This window comes from Aplidium turbinatum, chromosome 8 (genome assembly GCF_918807975.1).
Source record: "Aplidium turbinatum chromosome 8, kaAplTurb1.1, whole genome shotgun sequence".
Lineage (NCBI taxonomy): Eukaryota > Metazoa > Chordata > Ascidiacea > Aplousobranchia > Polyclinidae > Aplidium > Aplidium turbinatum.
Window position 1 is genome coordinate 2,129,399 of NC_137479.1, and position 19,230 is coordinate 2,148,628.

The 19,230-nt window shown below is 39.9% G+C and overlaps 1 protein-coding gene across 2 annotated transcripts; it reads left to right on the forward strand.

Moving 5' to 3' along the window:
* Window positions 1-3,337: 3,337 nt before the first annotated feature.
* On the forward strand, window positions 3,338-14,258 carry LOC145775344 (rab9 effector protein with kelch motifs-like). Of its 2 annotated transcripts, XM_082586626.1 has the most exons (8): window positions 3,338-3,541; window positions 3,707-4,000; window positions 4,312-4,493; window positions 5,726-5,901; window positions 6,050-6,220; window positions 6,325-6,451; window positions 9,597-9,831; window positions 10,485-14,258. In XM_082586626.1, exons 2-8 carry the CDS (start codon window positions 3,731-3,733, stop codon window positions 10,749-10,751), a joined length of 1,428 nt encoding a protein of 475 aa, XP_082442752.1. In that variant the 5' UTR covers window positions 3,338-3,541; window positions 3,707-3,730; the 3' UTR covers window positions 10,752-14,258. The 2 variants fall into 2 exon arrangements, with proteins under 2 accessions (XP_082442752.1, XP_082442753.1); XM_082586627.1 differs by lacking the exons at window positions 3,338-3,541; window positions 3,707-4,000 and having other exon boundaries at window positions 4,019-4,493; window positions 5,726-5,880; window positions 6,032-6,220.
* The last annotated feature ends 4,972 nt before the right edge of the window (window positions 14,259-19,230 follow it).

Genomic DNA, 19,230 nt, shown 5'->3' on the forward strand with positions numbered 1-19,230 from the left:
GTTGCTTCAAGTAATTTTCATAGGTTCCCTTATCTTTCATTTTTGGAATCTGTTTCCTTTTTCTTTCAGCAGCAGATTTGGCCATCTTTATTACTGCTCCTGTCTTTTCCATGTTTTTAGATGCCTCTAAAGCTTTTGATAAAATTAATCATCACACTTGTTTAAAAAAATGATTGAAAGAAGAGTGCCTATGCAATTTGTCCGTTTGTTACAGCATTGGTACAGTCATCAAACTATGTGTGTAAAATAGGGTGGCCACCTCTCTCAGCCTTTTCATGTTTCAAATGGGGTGAGGCAGGGTGGGGTTTTGAGTCCATACCTCTTTGCCCTTTATGTTGATGATCTATACAAAAAGCTTAACATGTCTAAAGCGGGTTGCTATGTAGGGAATGCATTGGTAAATCACATTATGTTTTCTGATGACCTTTGCTGCTTTTGTCCCAGCCTTGTTGGTTTACGTAAATTGATTGAAATCTGCCAAGACTTTGCTAAGCAACATGACATTACATTTAACTGTAGAAAATCCGTTGGGGTGTTATTTAAGCCCAAACATTTCGATCTGTTTGCTTCCCCAAAGATTATTGTTGATCAAGAACCGATCGAGTTTGTAGAAAATATTAAGTTTTTAGGTGTGTATATCATGTCCTCATTATCAGATGACAAGGACATACTGCGACAAGTTAAATCTCTTTATTGTACTGTAAACAAATTAAAAAATAAATATAGCGAATGTTCACAAAGAGTAAAAAATGTGTTGTTTCGCTCTTACTGTACATCTCTTTATGCTTGTCAACTCTGGCACAATTATCGCTGTTCTACGATCAATCGGATTAGAATTGCCTATAATGACTCATTTCGTATTCTACACAATATGCCTCGCTTTACTAGTGCATGTGAATGTCAAGTTAATGCAAATGTTATAACTTTTGATGCTCTATTGCGGAAAACAGTTTATGCCTTTGTGAAACGTTGTTACTAATCTCTCAATTCTCTCATCATAGCATTAATGTCCTCAGACGCTTTCTATAAAACGACATTTTTTAAGCACTACAATGATTTGTTGCACATGTCATCCAAGTGACTCCTCACGTTTTGTCTTTTTGTGTTTTGGTTTTAATATGGACAACCTTGTCTGATACAAATAAATAATAATCACAAATTATTTATCATTAACAACAGATCAGGCTTTTTGAATAGTTATTAGTGTCACTGAAAAGACAATATCTAAAAAACAATTTTTCACCACAACCAAACTTTTAGTTTATTGATAATATCATAATCATACAAAAGATTGTTGTGGTTGTCTACATTCAAGCTCTACCAGTGCATGATTAATTATCTAGCACACTCCCCAAGCCCTTAAAAGGTGTATTGTTGGTAGTATTTATTTAAAATGCTACCCACATCGCCTCTCTTTATGAGCATGTGGTAGACTTGAGGATTGAGGAAGCATTAGAGGATGAAATAGTGTGTCTGTTTGCCACTTGGACAGCCAGAGCAATTATAATTCAATATGTATATACAATACATTATACAAGAAATTTAGTATTATCTGTATAAACAAGCTATGTATACATTCGTTTTTGTTTTGTTAAAGGACTAGCATGAACCATAACTTGCATTTCATATTACATATCTTCCTTAAATCAAAAAAAAAAATTGCTAGTACCAATTACCAATTTGGTACCATTGGACCAGCACCCGCTAAATTCCGTATACAGTAGGTAAGCAGCCCTATGCTTCATAACCATACAGAAAATGAGATAAAACATCAACATTGTCATGAAATAAAAGTGTCTTTCAACATCATATAAATATATACCCAAATTGTATTAAAATAGATACTTTCTTATGGCATGAGATTTTGTGACTAACGGGACATATTGTGACTAACGGGACAGCGTGATTAACGGGAGAAAACGTTTTTTACTAAAATATAGATACACAGTTAATTTTCTTTAAATTGTGAAAGATGTCTGTACAGTACTGTTGGAGTCTTTAATTAACCTGGAGTATGGCATTTGAGGGATTAGACAATTTGGTGAGAACAAATGTTTTGTGAAAATATGTGACTAACGGGACATTGTCCTCCGGTCTTCTTTAAATTGTCAAAAACAAACCATAAAACTATTTTTACATAATTTCACATAATGTTAATCTTTAGAAGAACATTAATTTTGTTCAGAAAACTCATCAGATCACAAATATATGTTGTTCTATGCCAATTGGGGGTTATTTGAAAATTTACTTAAAATATAAACTTTTTTTGTTTCTTCAAGGTACCTCAGTAGATGCACCAAAAACACATATTTTCCAAGGTTAAAACTTGTAAAAACTTTTTTTCATGAAAGTTCAAGGTGTCCACTACAAGTTAAAACCTTTCAGTGTTCTATTTTTTTATTTTTATTTTTTTATTTTTATTTTTTTACCACTGGAGTACATTTAACGTGGAATTGCCCTATAGCTTTCCTATTTTCTAACTTTAAACCGTGAAAGTTAGTGTTTAGGGCAGTGGTTTATTGTTATAGCATGATGATTGCTTATAGCATCATCATCATTGTCAGCCATTTTTATTCCACTGCAGGATGAAAGCCTTCCCCATATCTTTATAATTTTGTCTGTCTTTGCATGTTTGTGTTCAGTGTTTGTCGAATTGGTAGAGTTCGTCTCGCCATCTTGTTTTCTGTTTCCCTCGTTTGCGTTTATTGTCAAGCTGTATCCATTCAGTAGCTCTTGTCCATCTGTTGTCAGTTGTTCGCATGATATGTCCTGCCCAATTCCACTTTAAGCTTTTTATTGTTTCAATGATGTCTTTGATTTGTGTTTGTTGTCGTATCCATTTGGCTGGTTTCCTGTCTTTCCACGTAATGCCTAAGAGTACTTTTTCATGTGATCTTTGTGCAGTGCGTAGTTTGAGTGTGAGTGCTTTCGTTAAGTTCCATGTTTCTGCTCCGTATGTCATTGTTGGGAGAATGCATTGATTATATACTTTTCTTTTCATTGAGATCGGTAATTTACTTTTAAATATTGAACTCGCTCTTCCAAATGCCTGCCAACCAAGTGTAATTCTTCTTTTAATTTCTTCTTCTTTATCAGGTGATGTGGTTACTATTTGACCAAGGTATGTGTATTTGTGTACGTTTTGGAGATTGGTTCCATCTAATGTAATGTTTTGGTTTCCTTTGACATGGTGATTGAACATAACTTGTGTTTTAGTCAAATTCATTTTGAGACCGACCTCTTTGCTTGTCTCGTCGAGTTCAGTCAACATTGTTTGGAGTTCATTGGGTGTTGAAGATATCAAAATAATCGGGAGTTAATCTAATAATAATTTCCTCTTTAACGCTCCAATCTAGGCCAACTTACTGGTGTTTGCTTAAAAAGGCTTAAAAAGGTTTACAATCCTAAAACCAAATTCCCCCCCTGAAAATTGCAAAATTCCCCCCCTAGTGGGGAATTTTCCCCCGGTTGGGAACCACTGGACTTTAGGGCAAGAAAATAGCAAAAGAAAGGTGTACCAGTGAGGGTCTGCTACTATTCGGTGAGTCCGAGTGTTGTATATCAAAGTCTAATGTTTCATGCAACATTCGTTAGAAAACAGGTTACCAGTCTTGCTACAATCAAATGGTCCTTGAAAGGATTGCTGCATGTATTGAATGCTTATCTAGGTAATATTTCAATATCAAAAACGTGTTCTTTTTTTCAGAATAATTTGAATTAATTTATAAGAATGGCTTATAAAGGACAGAAAGTTCAAAAAGTGATGGTCCAGCCCATCAACCTGATATTCCGCTACCTGCAGAACCGCTCTCGAGTCTCGATCTGGGTCTACGAGCAGGTGAACTTCCGCATTGAAGGCCACATTGTCGGCTTTGATGAGTACATGAACCTGGTACTTGATGACTCTGAAGAGGTGCACACCAAAAAACAAACTCGTCGTCCACTTGGGCGTATTATGTTGAAAGGAGACAACATCACTGTCATCCAACAGGTCCAGGACGTGAATGACGGAGCATGATTGACAAAGACTAATGAACTAATTCCAACTTCAAAGATGACATGATCCATTATTTGCAGAAATATCAGACAACTACTTCATGCTGAAAAGCATTAAAACTTCTTGCAGTCGATGTTGTTGAGCGAATATTGCATTTTTATGTTGCGTTATTTGCTGCCTTGTTGTTCTGCTCTGCAATTACTTTTCATGGAAGTCTTTACTGTATAGTAAATATTGTTTAAGTATTGTGCTTTTCTGCGTTTGTTTCTAATTGGGTGACGTGATCTAAATCAATGTGAACCATTTTTACGTAGATGGAATTGCACCCGATATTAGAAAGCGGCGATAAGCCAACGAGTAGGTTGTGGTTTGTTATTTCATGTCCTGGTGGCCCTTCCCCAAGGGTTGGCCATGCGTGCACAGTCAGCAATGATGGACTGTGCTTGTATGTGATTGGTGGAGCAGACCCATCGACCGTATATAGAGATGTCTACAGGTAATGCCAGTTGAAAATCAACGATAACAACCCAGCCAGCAAAAGTTACCATTTTTACATCGTCTTAACATCGCTAGACTTTGAAACAATGTAAAAACGACAACTCTAGCTAACTGGGACTGCACTTTAGCTGCTGGTAGGCACAGTACTTGGTGTAACTATTTTTGATGCGTCCTCCTTCTATGAGCTTCGCAGTGTTGCTCTCCTGTGGCTAGAGCTCGACCGATATCACTTTTTTAGGCCGATGTTGATGCTGATATTTATGAATTTTTTAGGTTGATACGTGGCTGATACCGATATGTATCAACTACGAAAAATTTGTTACCAACAAAGTTATTAAGCAGCCAACCAGTCCAAGAAAGTTTATGCATCTTTGGTTGCTGTAATGGAAAAACTATTCTTAACACTAATCACTAAAAAAACAGAAACAACCAAATGGTATATTGTTTTGTGTTCAATTCAATAATCAAAGTTCAACAGTTTCAAATTGTAGTTCAAAAACATAGTTTCTCAGCATTCATGCCTAAAAGAGAATATCTTTTGTCATGGTAAAGCCGTCCAACGTAACAGGAGTTTCTGCTAGGATTCGCACAAAGATCGGTGTCACCGCCACTAGCCCGATAAACAGAAGCACAAATACAGCAATTGGAGCGCGAACTCTAACCAGGCAGCACCAATTTTGTAGGCATCTAGAAGAGCGCCCTTCCACGTGCACAAAACAAGACATTCAAAAGCATACCCACAGGCTGCGTGCAAAAATGGATTGTGTGCAGCCGCGTGCACGTAATTAAAACGAGAGAGTTTAAATGCGCTCTTTGCAAGCACGTTTGAGTAACTTGTGCTTCTTCTAAAGGCATGTATGGCTGGTTTTGAGTGTGCTTTTGCTGGCCGATGTTTATCGGCGAAAAATAGCTGATACAATATATCGGCTACCCCTGATATCGGCCGATAGGGTCTGCTACTATTCGGTGAGTCCGATTCGGTGAGTCTGATTTGGTGAGTTTCTAACCTCTAACCCCTAACACTAACCCCAAACCCCTAACCCTAAAACGGCAATGATAATTAGGCTACGGTACCAGACAATTAAAAAAAAAATTGAAAAAATCCCCCGTTAAGGGATCAGACTCACCGAATCGGACTCACCGAAACGGGCCATTCCGCGGCCGATAAATATCGGCTGACCGATATATCGGTCGAGCTCTACCTATGGCTCACTTTTTTGTCATTTATAGACTTGACTTGTTGAAACAAGTTTGGACAAAACTATCACTAGATGGGGTAAACGCGAGGTACGAGCACTGCGCCATCACTGAGCAGGGCCGAGTATATATATTCGGTGGAGCGAACAAGTCAAACAACTTGAATGATGTCCAGCTACTAGAGGAAGGTTGGTTTCTACAAGCTACATGTTGAAGTCTACATCTTGTTATTAAGGGGCTTTCCCTTTCAAGTTTTACTTTCAGAAATGTTTTTGTTAATTTAGTCCACCACGATGAAATCGCAGCTTTCTCAATGCAATGAAACCCGTATTTCTACAGAAAGCAGGTGCCTCCAAGTGGAATGCACCGGTACCCCTCCATCCCCAAGGACCATTCACTGTGCCGCCTCTGATGAAGAACATTTGTACGTTTGGGGTGGTGGCCATACCGGGCCGGACCCGGTTTCTGATGCTCAGCTCCATATTTTCAATTCCACAAGTCACAGCTGGACGCAACCAACCTTGAAAGGTATTGCGTAATCACACGTCATCAAAATATCCAATACTGGTTTGTAGTTTCAGCTGTGCGTGAGTTTTCCATGACGTCATATTTAATATTTCGCAATTGTTGAGGTGAGACCCCGAGTGTCCGGCATGGTCACGTGATGGCGCTAGTGGACAAGCAGTTATTTATCCACGGGGGAATGTCAGGGGCCACCTTTCACAAGGACTTGCACTGTCTTCTCTTGAATGATTACAGGTAAGCAATGCTCTTAGCAGTAGTTCGGATCAACACTACGCCTGGTCTTTTGTTGCTACTGCGCTTGCTTCAGTTAAGTTGTGCTACGGTCTACTGGTAACTCTTGGAACTGATTTTTAGCTATTTTAATTTTTAAAAAACGTTCAAAATGGATGCCTTGAAAGGTAACCAACCGAGATGTTCAGATTTATTTTCAAGATTTCCAATCCAGTCCAAAAATAATTGTACACAGCTAAATGTTAAGCCGCTTGGTAACCCTGCACAGTCTTTTGAAACAAAAACCTTACAAAATTCCGAATAACAAATCAAGAGTGCACACCGAACCTCCCGTTAGCTCAATGGTTAAGCGGCCGACTCAAGATCACGCGGTGCTGGTTCAGCTCGGGGTGTGCGCTTGAGCAACGCATTTCCAGGACTGCTCTCCATTTAGCGGCATTTAATGGGTGGAGAAATTCCCTGGCAACCAGACTTCAACAATCGGAAAAACTTCACTGTGTCAATCTCGGTAACCGGCCCTGCCTCAAAAGCCTCCACACAGTCTACAAGTATGCGAATCAACCAAGAATAACCAATCAAGGCTTTGTCAGTCTGTGGATAAAGATGTAAAACCAAGCCCCAATAGCTCAGCTGGTTAAGCGGCTTTGTGCACTAAGAAATCAGCGCCAGTTCGACTCTCGGTGTGTGCGCTTGAGCAACTAATTTCAGGACTGCCCTCAATTCATTACCATTCAGCACCCCCAGTAGATGGAGTAATTCACAGACCACAATACTTTTAACAACATGCGGTATCTTCACTCCACCAATCTCGGTTACCAGGCATACGTCAGTGGTTGAAAGCCTCTACATTGTAGAGGCTACAAGTATGCAAAACTGTCAGAAATAATCTATCAGCTATGCTTTCTCAGTCTAAGGATGAAGATTTAAACCAACCAATTTTGTGTCCTTGTGAATTTAAACAAGACGCTAATTACGAATTGTTTGATTTTTCTAGTTTTGTTTTATTAATATGAATCTTTGGTGGAGAGTTTGCTTTTTTGAATTATAGACAAGCAAAACAAAGCAATCTTAACGGGTTTAACATAAATGTAGGCTATTACACACAAAACAAAATATATACCATAATGCCTCAAACGTTTTTACGTGTGTTGTGTCCTTATCAGGAATTAAATCAGCAATATACATAAAATGAAAAATTGTAAGATAAATTTGACTATGCACTGTACAGCAACTGTACAGGACTGAAAAGCACAAACTGAACAAATGATACAAGAATGATTACGAGTAAAGTATACAGTGGGAAACAGATCACATGAGGTGTAAAACTACATGCATTGGATAAACAATTAGAACACACACAACAGGAACGATAAACCATAGGCGAATAACTGCCGGTTGAGAGATGGATTGTTACGTTTGATTCTCAAGGCTTCCATGATCCTAGTCTGAACATCAAATCTGCTTCGAGAGATGATTTTAAATTGGTCGATCGAGACATTGTCAGTGCACGTTTCACAAGAGGCGATGTGCTCTTTAATTGCAGTTTTGGTTGTTAAGTTTGGGTACAAGCAAGTGCTTCCAGGCCCTTGTCAACAAATGTCTGGTTGACATACCAATGCATGTCTGGTTAACTAAATTTATGCACAGCATCGAAGAAAGAGCAAAGGGGGGAGGTGACTTCAGTTGAAAATATCGTTGCACTTTAAATGTTTTAGACTATGTACAGGATGAATGTCACATGAAAATTTCTTTTTCATAAGTTTAGGAAGTTTTTTTTGCAAAACTTGTTGAATCTTTTCCTAGAAAGGGTATACTAATAAAATAACTAGAATCTACTTCTTCAGGCGTGTCCTTTGGTTTATCAGCTATGAACGTGTTTCAGATTTTATTGAAAAAGTGAAAAGAATATCCATTTAAATAAAACATGTTTTTCAATTTCTTTCTGAAACAACTGATCATCAGAACACACCAAACGAGCACGAGATAACAGACACAGGATTAAACCAGATTTCCATTTGCTAGGACATAGAGCGTTATTATAATTTAAAAGCAAGCCAGTGTTGGTAGGTTTTCGCCAAATCCAGGTGTCAAAAGAATTGAGTTTAATTTCAATTTCAACATCTAAAAAAGCGATCTAAAAGGCTTCATCAGTACGCTTGTTTTATTCAACTAAAACAAGAGTTCTTAACCATGGGTGCTCGCATCACCAACGGGATTTTAACCTACAGTTTGGATTACGAGCGATTATTGCTTTGTTTCTCGGCAGCCGATTTGTAGGAAGAATTGACAGCGATAGACACCGTGTTTCTACCGCCTTTCGCCCATGAGGCTGGGCTCGTCAGTATCGCACCACTAGTGTTAAACTGTTTTATTTGCATCAACAGCGCACGGGTACAAATAATTGACACGGCGAGAGAGCACAAACAAACATAGCCAGGTCGAAGACTTTAGAAAACCGGCCTGCCACACCCCGCGGCGGCGGGGAGCGGCGTGATTTAGGGGTGACGATGCACCCGGAGGGGTAAGTCCACCAGCTTAGGTCGCGGGGGCCAGGCTGGGGAGTCGAGGTACCTGTGGAGGGAGAGTGTGGATCGAAAACGTTACATGACCCGTCCGCAAATTTAGAATGGCGGAGCGGGCCAGGGAGACAAGCTCTTTCTGCATTGCCCAGAAAGATGGCCTGCGACGGGCCGGGCGACCCGTCGCGTGTGGACGCTGGAACCGGCAGTAATTGACCGCCGGGCGGCGCCCACGTCTCCCTCACGCGACCTCGGCGCAGGTACTTGACTCTTATACCCGGTCTGCCAGTAGGCAGAGCGGATAAAATTGGGGTCTACCACGAGGAAGAGAGTCAACTATTTAAGGATAATTTGGTTCTCGTGGCAAACAAAATTCAAATAAAAATGTGGAGCAGAGGCTCGATTAATCAATAGAAACAAAAAATATAGGTGGGATTGTAATACATACTCACTGGAGAAGAGTAAGTATTCGACCGCCGCTTTACCAGTCAGTTTAACTCTTATCTTTGTGGAAAGAAGGCGTATTATTCCTTTTATACTTTAAAAAGTGGCTCCTTTGGCTGCAAAGGTTGCTGACCATCGGCCTCGCGGTTATCTGCGGCTGCGTACTAACCTGCGTCTTCTTGTAGTTGCGTCAAGATCAAGTCGATCTCTGGCGCCCCATGTGCTCGGGCCGCCCATGCATCTTGCGTTTTCAACAAATCCATTTTAATATCGGGAGGAATGTCGTCTACTGGTGCGCTCGATGACATGCATTGTTACGACACAGTGACGTCAGTGTGGACGCAGTTGAAGTTCGACGGGCCTTCCCCTACTCCGAGGTTGGACCACACCATGGTGGTCATGGGTCTTCGCTATCTACAGGTTATTTCACTTTGCTGGTTTCTAATCTAACTGTAGCGGCCAGTTTCCTTTGCTCCCTTTTTTGTTTGTTGGTGCTCTCTACCGCCTTCCGCAAGGCACGCCATGTAGATTTCGATAAATTTAGTTTTTTGGTTTTTGTCCGCCATGGAAAGAGCACTGTTGTAAGTAAATGTGCGTTTTAATCTCCTATTGATATTGTTTTTTTATGTTTCAGCACTGGAACATTGTTAAATTTAAATCAGTTTTTGATCACATGCTGAAAGACACAGTTAATTTGTCATAAACGCCATTGTTCTCTGATTCCTGTTTGGTGTCACCTGGTGATTTGCGCTAGCCTATTTGTCTAGGTTTGAACCTTTTCTTTTTCATCTTTGTGTACTTTCTTCCTATTATGATTCTTGGCCATTTACTTTGTGGGTGTCCAATTATTTGCCTTTGTTGCACATGTTTGCTAGCTCCCATTCATACACTGCATTTTTATACCAGTTTGCTAGTGGTCATTTCAAATAGTCTCTGTAGACAGGGTTTCTACACTAACTTTAAATGCATTGTTGGCTTCTCATGGTTTCAAAATTCAATAAAACTTAAGCTAGGCTACCCACTAGTATTCCTTGAGCTGCTTTAATTTTGATAGCATTGCTGTATTACCACAGGATGACGGCATCGGCTCTTCCAAGCAAGTTGTCACCAGTGTTTCATCACAACCCCACATTATCCCTGTCGATTCGTGGGGCCGTGGCGGGGACTACGCGCACGTGAACGGGCAAATGACCAATCACGATGCTGGAAACATTGAACGTTCGTTAGCGTCGAGTGGGAACGCATCGTCCGTCCCTGTCTGCATCATCTTCGGCGGGATGGATACATCTGGAAATGTTTTTGATGACCTACTCATTCTCAGATTAGATGACCTTTTGTGATGAAAGTCACAAGGATGGTCAGAGTCGGAACGTAGGCTGGAGTATACAGTGCATTTCAAATCTTCAGTGGTGATTGGGTTTTTTGTCAAGTAATATAATTATCTATTTTCTTACCTCCCCATGGCACTTGCAATGCACTGACAGTTGTCGTTCAGCGACTGTTTACTGCGAAGCAAAAGTAGCAATTCTAATGTGTGTTTGCAGAACCTAAAAATTCCATAGGCCTAGTAGACCGCAGCATTGTTTCAGAACTATGCAGCTTGTGACGGTGTCTGATTCACCAACCAGGTTACAGTCATCAAGAGTAAAAGTTTTAAAATACAATACCGTACACTTGCAACAATGCTAAAATGATCACTTAGCGTTGTTGAAGTCTGGGCCTGGGGACGTCCTACAATAGAATCGTTGCACCACGCAATAACTGCTTTATCGGGATTGTAATCCAGTACTGCGGGACCATCTAACCGTTCCAACGACACTCGCACGAGTGTCTCCAATGTGGCTGATTTTAAAGAAGTTCGCCCCTCCCCTAGAATTCTTTTTAGCAACGTTCGACATGTGTTGACGATGACAACAAGGTAATAAAATAAGTATTTCAATGATGTAAAGGACATTACAAAGAAGCATAATTTTTGCAAAATATGATCAAAAAATGTTTTCCCCTCAGATGTCAACTAATCTAGTTCTCCTTTTTAACAACGATTCAATGTCCGGCAACATCGAATCGACATAAAAACGACAATATTGCCAGCCGACGTAAATTAGCACTTCGAATTAAGACTTTGTTAAAATAAACGTCGGGAATTACAAACAAGACTTACAGCGCTGGTGATCGCAGATGGATATATTTCATCAATAACAAATATTCCCGCACAATGCAACAGTGGCGATTATGACGCGCTGACCTAATTTTGCGTGACTCTTTGATACTACGGTACATATTTTCGATAGTTAATTCACGATCATTCTATTGCGAAATTAAATAATTGGCTAGAAGAGACCGGCGGCCAAACTTGGTCGATTGAGGAGGTAGCACCGGCGGTCATTCAAGCACTACTTCGCGGCCATGGCCATAGGCTGCTTTAAGGCTTGACAGTAGGTTACATCATTATAAAACATAGCATGATGCCCTTCTTTGTATACTGGACACTTGTAGGCTATCATTACTCAATACATAGTGAGCTGATAGATTTGCATTATCGCTATATCTTATCTCAACTTGAAAAAAAATTGGCCTTTTAGTTAACAAAAGTGCCCTTTTTTCATAATCTTGCCCCCCTCAGTCAAAAATCTTTCCGGCGCCCCTGCCCCTAGACCCTCCGACGCTGAGTGTTGCCTTCGCCGATCACGCCGTCAGGCTTCGCCCGCTAACCGTCAATACCTCCCTCCCTTTTCAAAATGCCTAGCTACGCTACTGAATTGGATCATTGTCATTGGGGGCCGCAAAGCATATTCAGCACAGGGCCCAAAATACTCTAAGACCGGTACTGACAAAAGACATGTAAAACCAATATAAATTAAAATTCTATGAAATGAGCAAACATTGCCGTAAATGTGCCTGATTACATTTCAAGGCTTTATGTAGCTATGGAATTTGGAAACTTCCACAAACGTGTTCTTTATTCATGTGTTGGTAGATCTCAACCGCAAACTGTTGTCTTTGATAGAGTTTTTTTGTGCTGTCATTGCAGAGAGCCTTGTATCATATTATTTTATTCGAAATTACATTCTCATATCAGCAGCGCTTGCAAAACATAAAATGTAGTCTTTTTTCGAACAAATGGGTGAAAACCAACTTTCAGGTGTTCATGCTTGCACAGGGCCGGATTTAGATAATGGGGGGCCCGGGGCACTTTTAGATCGGGGGGCCCCCGTACAAAAATTTTTTTTCAAGCCTACGGCGCGAAAGACCACCTCTACGTCTACAGTACCATTAATTTAGCACTGTACAGCATTTTGCAGAAACTTTAAAGACTGAAAAGAAAAATAACAACACAAAAACACATTTTTCCCGCATAGGGAGGCCCTTCAAAAGTCGAAGGGCCCGGGGCACCTGCCCCCCCCCCTAAATCCGGGCCTGTGCTTTCATAAAAACCCATTTAGAACATGAGAAAATCCATCGTGGAACTGCAATCAGTGTAGCCTAATTAGCGGTATATAATATGCGTTTTTAGAAATTTAAGGTTGATAGCCTACTTTGCACCGTGCTTTTTAGGTGATAGACAGATACTAAACTTGAATATCAGTTGTTTTTATCATTGTGACATCACATTCCACCACTGGATATAGTTATGTATGGCTTTTGATATGAAATTATATAGGTTACTTTTTATCAACCTTTATTTTTTGTATTTTTATTATCTGATGACATTCAATTATTAAGAAATACGCATTCCTTAAATGATGTAAACACAATGTGATCATCAACAGTATCATAGCCGATGCGGCCTTTGATGAACTAGATGCTCAGTTCGTAAATTTTTTCCAGTGTTCCCTTTGTCGCGCAGTGTCCCAAAGTGTTCTTGGTTGGCTGATTGATGTATTGAAATTGGATATAAATGTTGTTCTTTGTCTGCCACGAGCACGTTTCCCGAGAAGGCGGCCGCTTAGACAGAGATTTTCGAAATCTTCCTTTCTGATAATGTGACCGAGAAATTTGAGTTGCCTTTGAGTTATGTTGTTCAATAGTTCCTTATCTTGATGTACTTGGTTCAAAACTTCTGCATTTGTGATGTGATCAGTATATGAAATCCTGAGCATTCTTCTGTAAAACCACATTTCTGCTGCTTCAATGTTACGCCTGGTTTCTGTGTTGAAAGTCCATGTTTCACAACCATACTGGAGAACAGACCACACTAACACTTTGAGAAGTCGCACCTTCAGAAGAATAGAAAGCTTGCGATCCAATAGAATAGGTCGTAGTCTATTAAAAGCGTCTTTAGCTAGGCCTATTCTTCTTCGTATCTCTTTCCTACATCGTGCGTCCGCTGTTAAGAGAGAACCAAGATAGTTGAAAGAAGACACCTGTTCAATTGTGTTGCCTCCCTGGTGAAGTACAAAGTGGGGTTCAGGACTTTGTTTGGAGATAGTCATGCATTTTGTTTTTTTGTCATTAATTTCAATTCCATATTTTGCACTGATGTCTGAAGTTTTGTTAATTAGTGTTTGTAAACCATCCGGGGATGTCCTTACTCCACATGTCAGATTGCCACAGATTTTCACAAAATTACATAGCCTACTGTACAGTTGTAGAGCTCATTTTTCTGAGCGAAATGGTGCTAATTTGGAAAAAATTGGGTACCGCAAGTATTTTTTAAGCTACGGCCCTTTGAATATGGAGAACTTCTGTATCACTCAAGCATGAAATTTAAAATAATCTATGAATTTGATTAGAAAATATCTTGTTGTTTTATGTTTAACCTAACACTGAGGGACATGTATTGTATTATCTAATATTAGCTACACGACAGCTGCTGGAATTTTATTGAAATAAATTGTCAAACGACACATGCGAGACTTGAACGTTCTAGAAAAAGGTCTGTAGCATGTGAAAAAAAGACAGACATGAAAAAAGTTTAATGAGAAAGCTGCTGTTGCCTTTCTTGAACCAAACATTGACCTATGGTTGACATTTATACGCAGAGGTGGGCACCCGCTACTTTTAAAGTAGCGCGCTACCCGCTACCGCTGCTTGGATCAAAATAGCGCGCGCTACCGCTACCCGCTACCAATTTACAAAAGTAGCGCGCTACCGCTACTCGGACCAAAGTAGCGCGCGCTACCGCTACTTCTTCCGCTGCTTTTGTCTAAAATGGCACTAGGAAACACTCTTCAAAAATGTGTTATCACTCGTTTCCACTGTCATTTTAACGTCGTTGCATAAAACACATTCTAAGGAAATTTATTGTTATGCATCTTTCAAAAACACGAGCATTTCAAAATGAGAGTCACGAAGTCCTGCCCGCTTTGGTTTAAGCACATCTTTTCCAACAGAGAAAAGTCTCTCCACTGCAGCACTGGAAGGAATGGGGGTGTTGTATAATTGTATTTAATGAACAGATGTTTTAACCAGTGGCGTATATTCAGGGTGTTCAAGGTGTGCACTGCACACCCCAAGAAATCCAGAAAAAAAGGAAATTTCCATCGGTTGTCGATTGCTTTCTTTTCAATTGCAAAACTCGTCCCCTTCTAATTTTAATACTCCAACGTTTGAAGTCATTGCCTTTAATTTTTTTCGGTCATTACCTTTAAGCTGGGTGTGCACTGACAACTTGGCGAGTGCTATTTAAAATAAACAATTAAGAAAAATGACGTCACAAGGCAGCGAAAACAGCAATGGTTTTAGGTCAGCCAGGCTGTGCACTCGCTGATCTGCACACCTTGGCGCGTCATTGGAGGAATCCCAGGCAATAGCAAGTTTTAGCTTGTTGGATTAGAGTTTGAGGTGATCAGCGTTGGAAACAACTTTTGCTAGAACTGAAGCAACAGCAAGCTTTCTACGACGATGTAATTCAAAAATGTATTGCACAAACAAGAAGAATCGAATTATGCTATAGATGAATTTTCCTTCTGTAGTCGAGGTGTTAAACATTTTCGTTTTTACTAAGTAGTACGGCGGATAAACGTACAGCCGACCAACATAGCAATCGACTTTCTTTTCTTGTTTATTATCGAGTTGCTTTGCTATTGTTTTTTGTTTTAACTTTCACCTGTTTGTTTTTAATTCGCTTGTACGTTTCTCAAGGTGTTGCGACCATGCCTAATCCTTGCATGAAGTAAATCATTTCCATCTCGAGCACGCTTTAACTTTCGCGTTTTTTCAGACTCCTGCTGTGTTATGGCAAGTAATAATTGTTCGTTTTGATGGTCGGAAATAAAAAGTGAACTGAAGTATGTGACTTTAGAAATGCAACTTAATGTTTGACATTATTAAGTCTTTCATTCAATAGGCGCTGTCAAATAAATATCTATTTTGTATTCTTCTCCATTCCGACAACATTATTTTTGTCAGTTCTGTTCATGTTCAGAATTTGTGCTGAAAATGCTCTCAGAACGCTCCAAATTCAATGTTATTTTAAAAATTTTCTGGGGGAGGCCCCCCAGACCCCCCGCTGTTGCTTTGCCGTCACTGAATACCCTGTCAAAGTGGTCACGGTACGCCACTGGTTTTAACTCGATATTCGAAAAGCTCAAGGACATGCTCCTGTCCGAAAAAAAGGCGTCCACAATTGCTGTTTCCTTCTGCACCGACGTTTCACGGGATGCCAACACACCAAAAAATTCATTCTCGGAGTCGTGACTGGTGTTGGTGTCACTCTTCTCGGTATCAACCAGGTTGATGTCTCCCGCAACAGTCGAATTACATCTGTCTTGACTTTTTCTCGCACGGCGTCAGCATCATCTATGGAAACGTAAGTGCAGAAATTGTAGCCACGACGTCTTGAAGGAGGAATGAAGACATGATGCCATAACGCATTTCATGTTGTTGAAGCATTTGTTGAATCATTTCTTCACCCCTTCAAGAACTTTTACTCTCAACTCCTCACAAGTCACAAGATCACTGATCTCGGTTAACTTCTTCGCGCAAATTGTAATGGTTGGAAGCAAGACTCCGTAATACGCCTTGGAGGATGTCTAAAGCCTGGCAGATTAACTTCATCACACGGAGATATTCGCCGAAGAAGTTGACGTCAGCTAGAAATAAATGAGCTGTTTAGAAAGATGATAAACTACGTCGTAACTTCTAAGTTGTAAGAAAAACAAATCACACAAAATTGCCCTGTAATGATTTCTTTTAATAAAAACCATCGTGTAAGAAAATTTTATCAGCAACAAATATCTTAGCTAACCATTTGTCAACAGTTTTACTTTAATCAATACGATAAAAAACCGAAACTTTGCAATCAAACCGATTATATAGGCTATATACAGTAATATAGCTGCTTGACAACGCCAGAGTTGCGAAAAAAACGAGTATTTTTTTCACTTTAAATTAAAAAGTAGCGGGTAGCGGAGTACGACTGAAAAAAAGTAGCGCCTCTCCCGCTACCGCTACTTTGGCAAAAAAAAAGCGCCGCTACTCCAACTAAAAAGTAGCGCCGCTACCGCTATTTTTAGCAAAATAGTAGCGGCGCTACCACAGTAGCGCGCTACTGCCCACCTCTGTTTATACGACAATGCAACCCACATGTCTTCTTCAAGCTTCAAACGATTTCTCGTTTTTGCTTTGTTACAAGCGCTGACGATCCGAGTTCGCAAAGGTAAGCGGTAGCAAATGTTGATCGCTTGCTTAGACAATGTTGTGTAGGTTTGGTGCTGTGAGCACCTAAACTCCTCCACTAATATGAAATCAAATTCCAATTGTAACAATTCCATCGATCTTGAATCAATAAGATAACTTTTGCAAAGACGCCGCTAATGCTATTTAAGTCCAAGGGAAATGGATCTAACTCGTGATTGCTTGCGACAAGTGTCCAAATTAAAATAACAACCAAACGATGTTTGCAGGTAATTCAAGTGTGCACTAAATTCTTTTTGCAAAAAGAAAAGATGACAAAACCAAAAGGTTTAAAGTAGGCATCGATAAAACAGTGTTATAAACAATATCAAATGCAAAGCCACCAAACCTAGAAGACCGAGAGAAAAGTTTTATTTCGTTGGTTGTAATCAGGGCCTCCGAGAGAAATCAGGACTAGTCGGGAAACAATACCTAAAACGGGCCCCAAAAATTTTTTTCAGCAAAAATAAAAGCAACGAATTTGTATCACGCATAGCATGATATGTTTTAAGCTGAAATTGGTCTACTTTCCTCAGCGTGAAATTTAATTCCTTTGAAGTTTAGATTTTAACAACATATCAATATGAAAAAAAACTTCTTTCAATATGAAAATCAACAAAAATCACTCGACTACACTTGCCGCAAAATTGTTAAGGTTGTTCACTATTTTTTCTAGAAAAGATTGTAGTTTGCACATCTCATACGCGGTGCCTTTGGCACATTCAACCAGCTCTTTAAAAATGTCGTCACATATACTGTCATATATCAACATCTACACATAGGCCTACTGCTCCATATCCCGACACTGATTTTGGTGATGACTAGTCAATCCTTGACCAGGTGATCGACGTCCTGAATGATGGATTCGCAGTGTGGGCATCCAGGACTGCTGAAAGTATCCTGTCTATGTAGTGTTTGGGCAGTTCGGGCGTGTTTGCTGATGATCCTGTTGTCCACTTTTGTCTGATTGTTGAGTGGAATCTTGGAAGAGCCGTTGTTGGGTTGGTGATGACGTCTCCTCCTACTGACAAGTCTGCGTGCCACGGTGCCAGTAGCCTAATCGTCTTAATCATGACGCGAATCAAACTTGTTGTAGCTGGTAATTTTAGTCTAAGTGGAGAAAAAATTATAAGCACACAACACAGGCAATGAAAATAGCTCAACAAAGCATTCAATCCATTCCGGACCTTTTGCAATGCAACGTTGCGGGTCACAGAGTCAAGTAAGCTAAAAAAGATTTTGCAACATCTGATTTAATGCACATCATACATATGCTGTTCAATCAGTTTTAAACGTGGCGTTTTGAGTCATGGTGGTGAATGGTAAACAATTCTTTACAAATTTCTGTGCCCTAAAATTAGGTTTTGAATATTTATCCTTGGACTGACAAAGCCTTGAGTAGGTTATTCCTTGTAGTTTCAAAACACTTGTAGAGGCTTTTGACGCAGGGCAGATTATCGAGATTGACAAAGTGAAGTTTCCGATTATTGAAGTGCTGTTGCCGGGGAATTATTCCATCCATTAGGTGCCGCTGAATTGAGAGCAGTCCTCAGAATGTTTTTCCTTTACAATGTTATGCTATGAGGGAAAGTTCCCCGGCATACCCCTCCTCTCGGAGCCCCTGGTTGTAATAAAAGGCCTGCAATAATATTAACACTTGACTTTGACTTGCAAGTGTAACTGGGCGATTCAAATTTTACAACACGCAACATTACACTGAGCATCAGACAGAGAAGTTTTCTTTCATCACGCAATAAATTCAAAACAATGCCAACTGTTTGCTTAAACACCATTATGATAGTAGTCGCCGAAGCTGCGATTCATTTTTGAAAATATTTTTTGATGATTCTTGATTTCTTTGGTTGCTCAAACAGTAAAGAAATAAAGTAGTCTACACGCAGCCAATACAAAGACCGTGAAAGACGCTCATGGCTCTGTACACCATTTCACTGGTTTCCAAGGTAAGTGCGAACCCCAAGTGACTACAGTAAACTTGGCGAGCTTGACACAGTTATGTAAAAGTTCGATCTTGAATAAGCCTTGTACCCGAAAGAAAAAAAGAGTCATGTCATTAAATATGTGGCGTAAACGAATCAAACCTATTGTTTCTTGTTTCCAAAACAATGGCAGCGCGTCGTTACACGTCAGTTCTCTTGTTGGCAACAGGTTAATTTTTCTTTTGTTTCGCATCAAAAGAAAAAC

Excerpts from the sequence above, each read along its gene's own strand:
- LOC145775344 (XM_082586626.1), top strand. The coding sequence starts at position 3,731 with ATGGCTTATAAAGGACAGAAAGTTCAAAAAGTGATGGTCCAGCCCATC. Across the intron at positions 6,221-6,324 it reads GACGCAACCAACCTTGAAAG|GTGAGACCCCGAGTGTCCGG; the intron begins GTATTGCGTAAT and ends GCAATTGTTGAG. Across the intron at positions 9,832-10,484 it reads TGGGTCTTCGCTATCTACAG|GATGACGGCATCGGCTCTTC; the intron begins GTTATTTCACTT and ends GTATTACCACAG.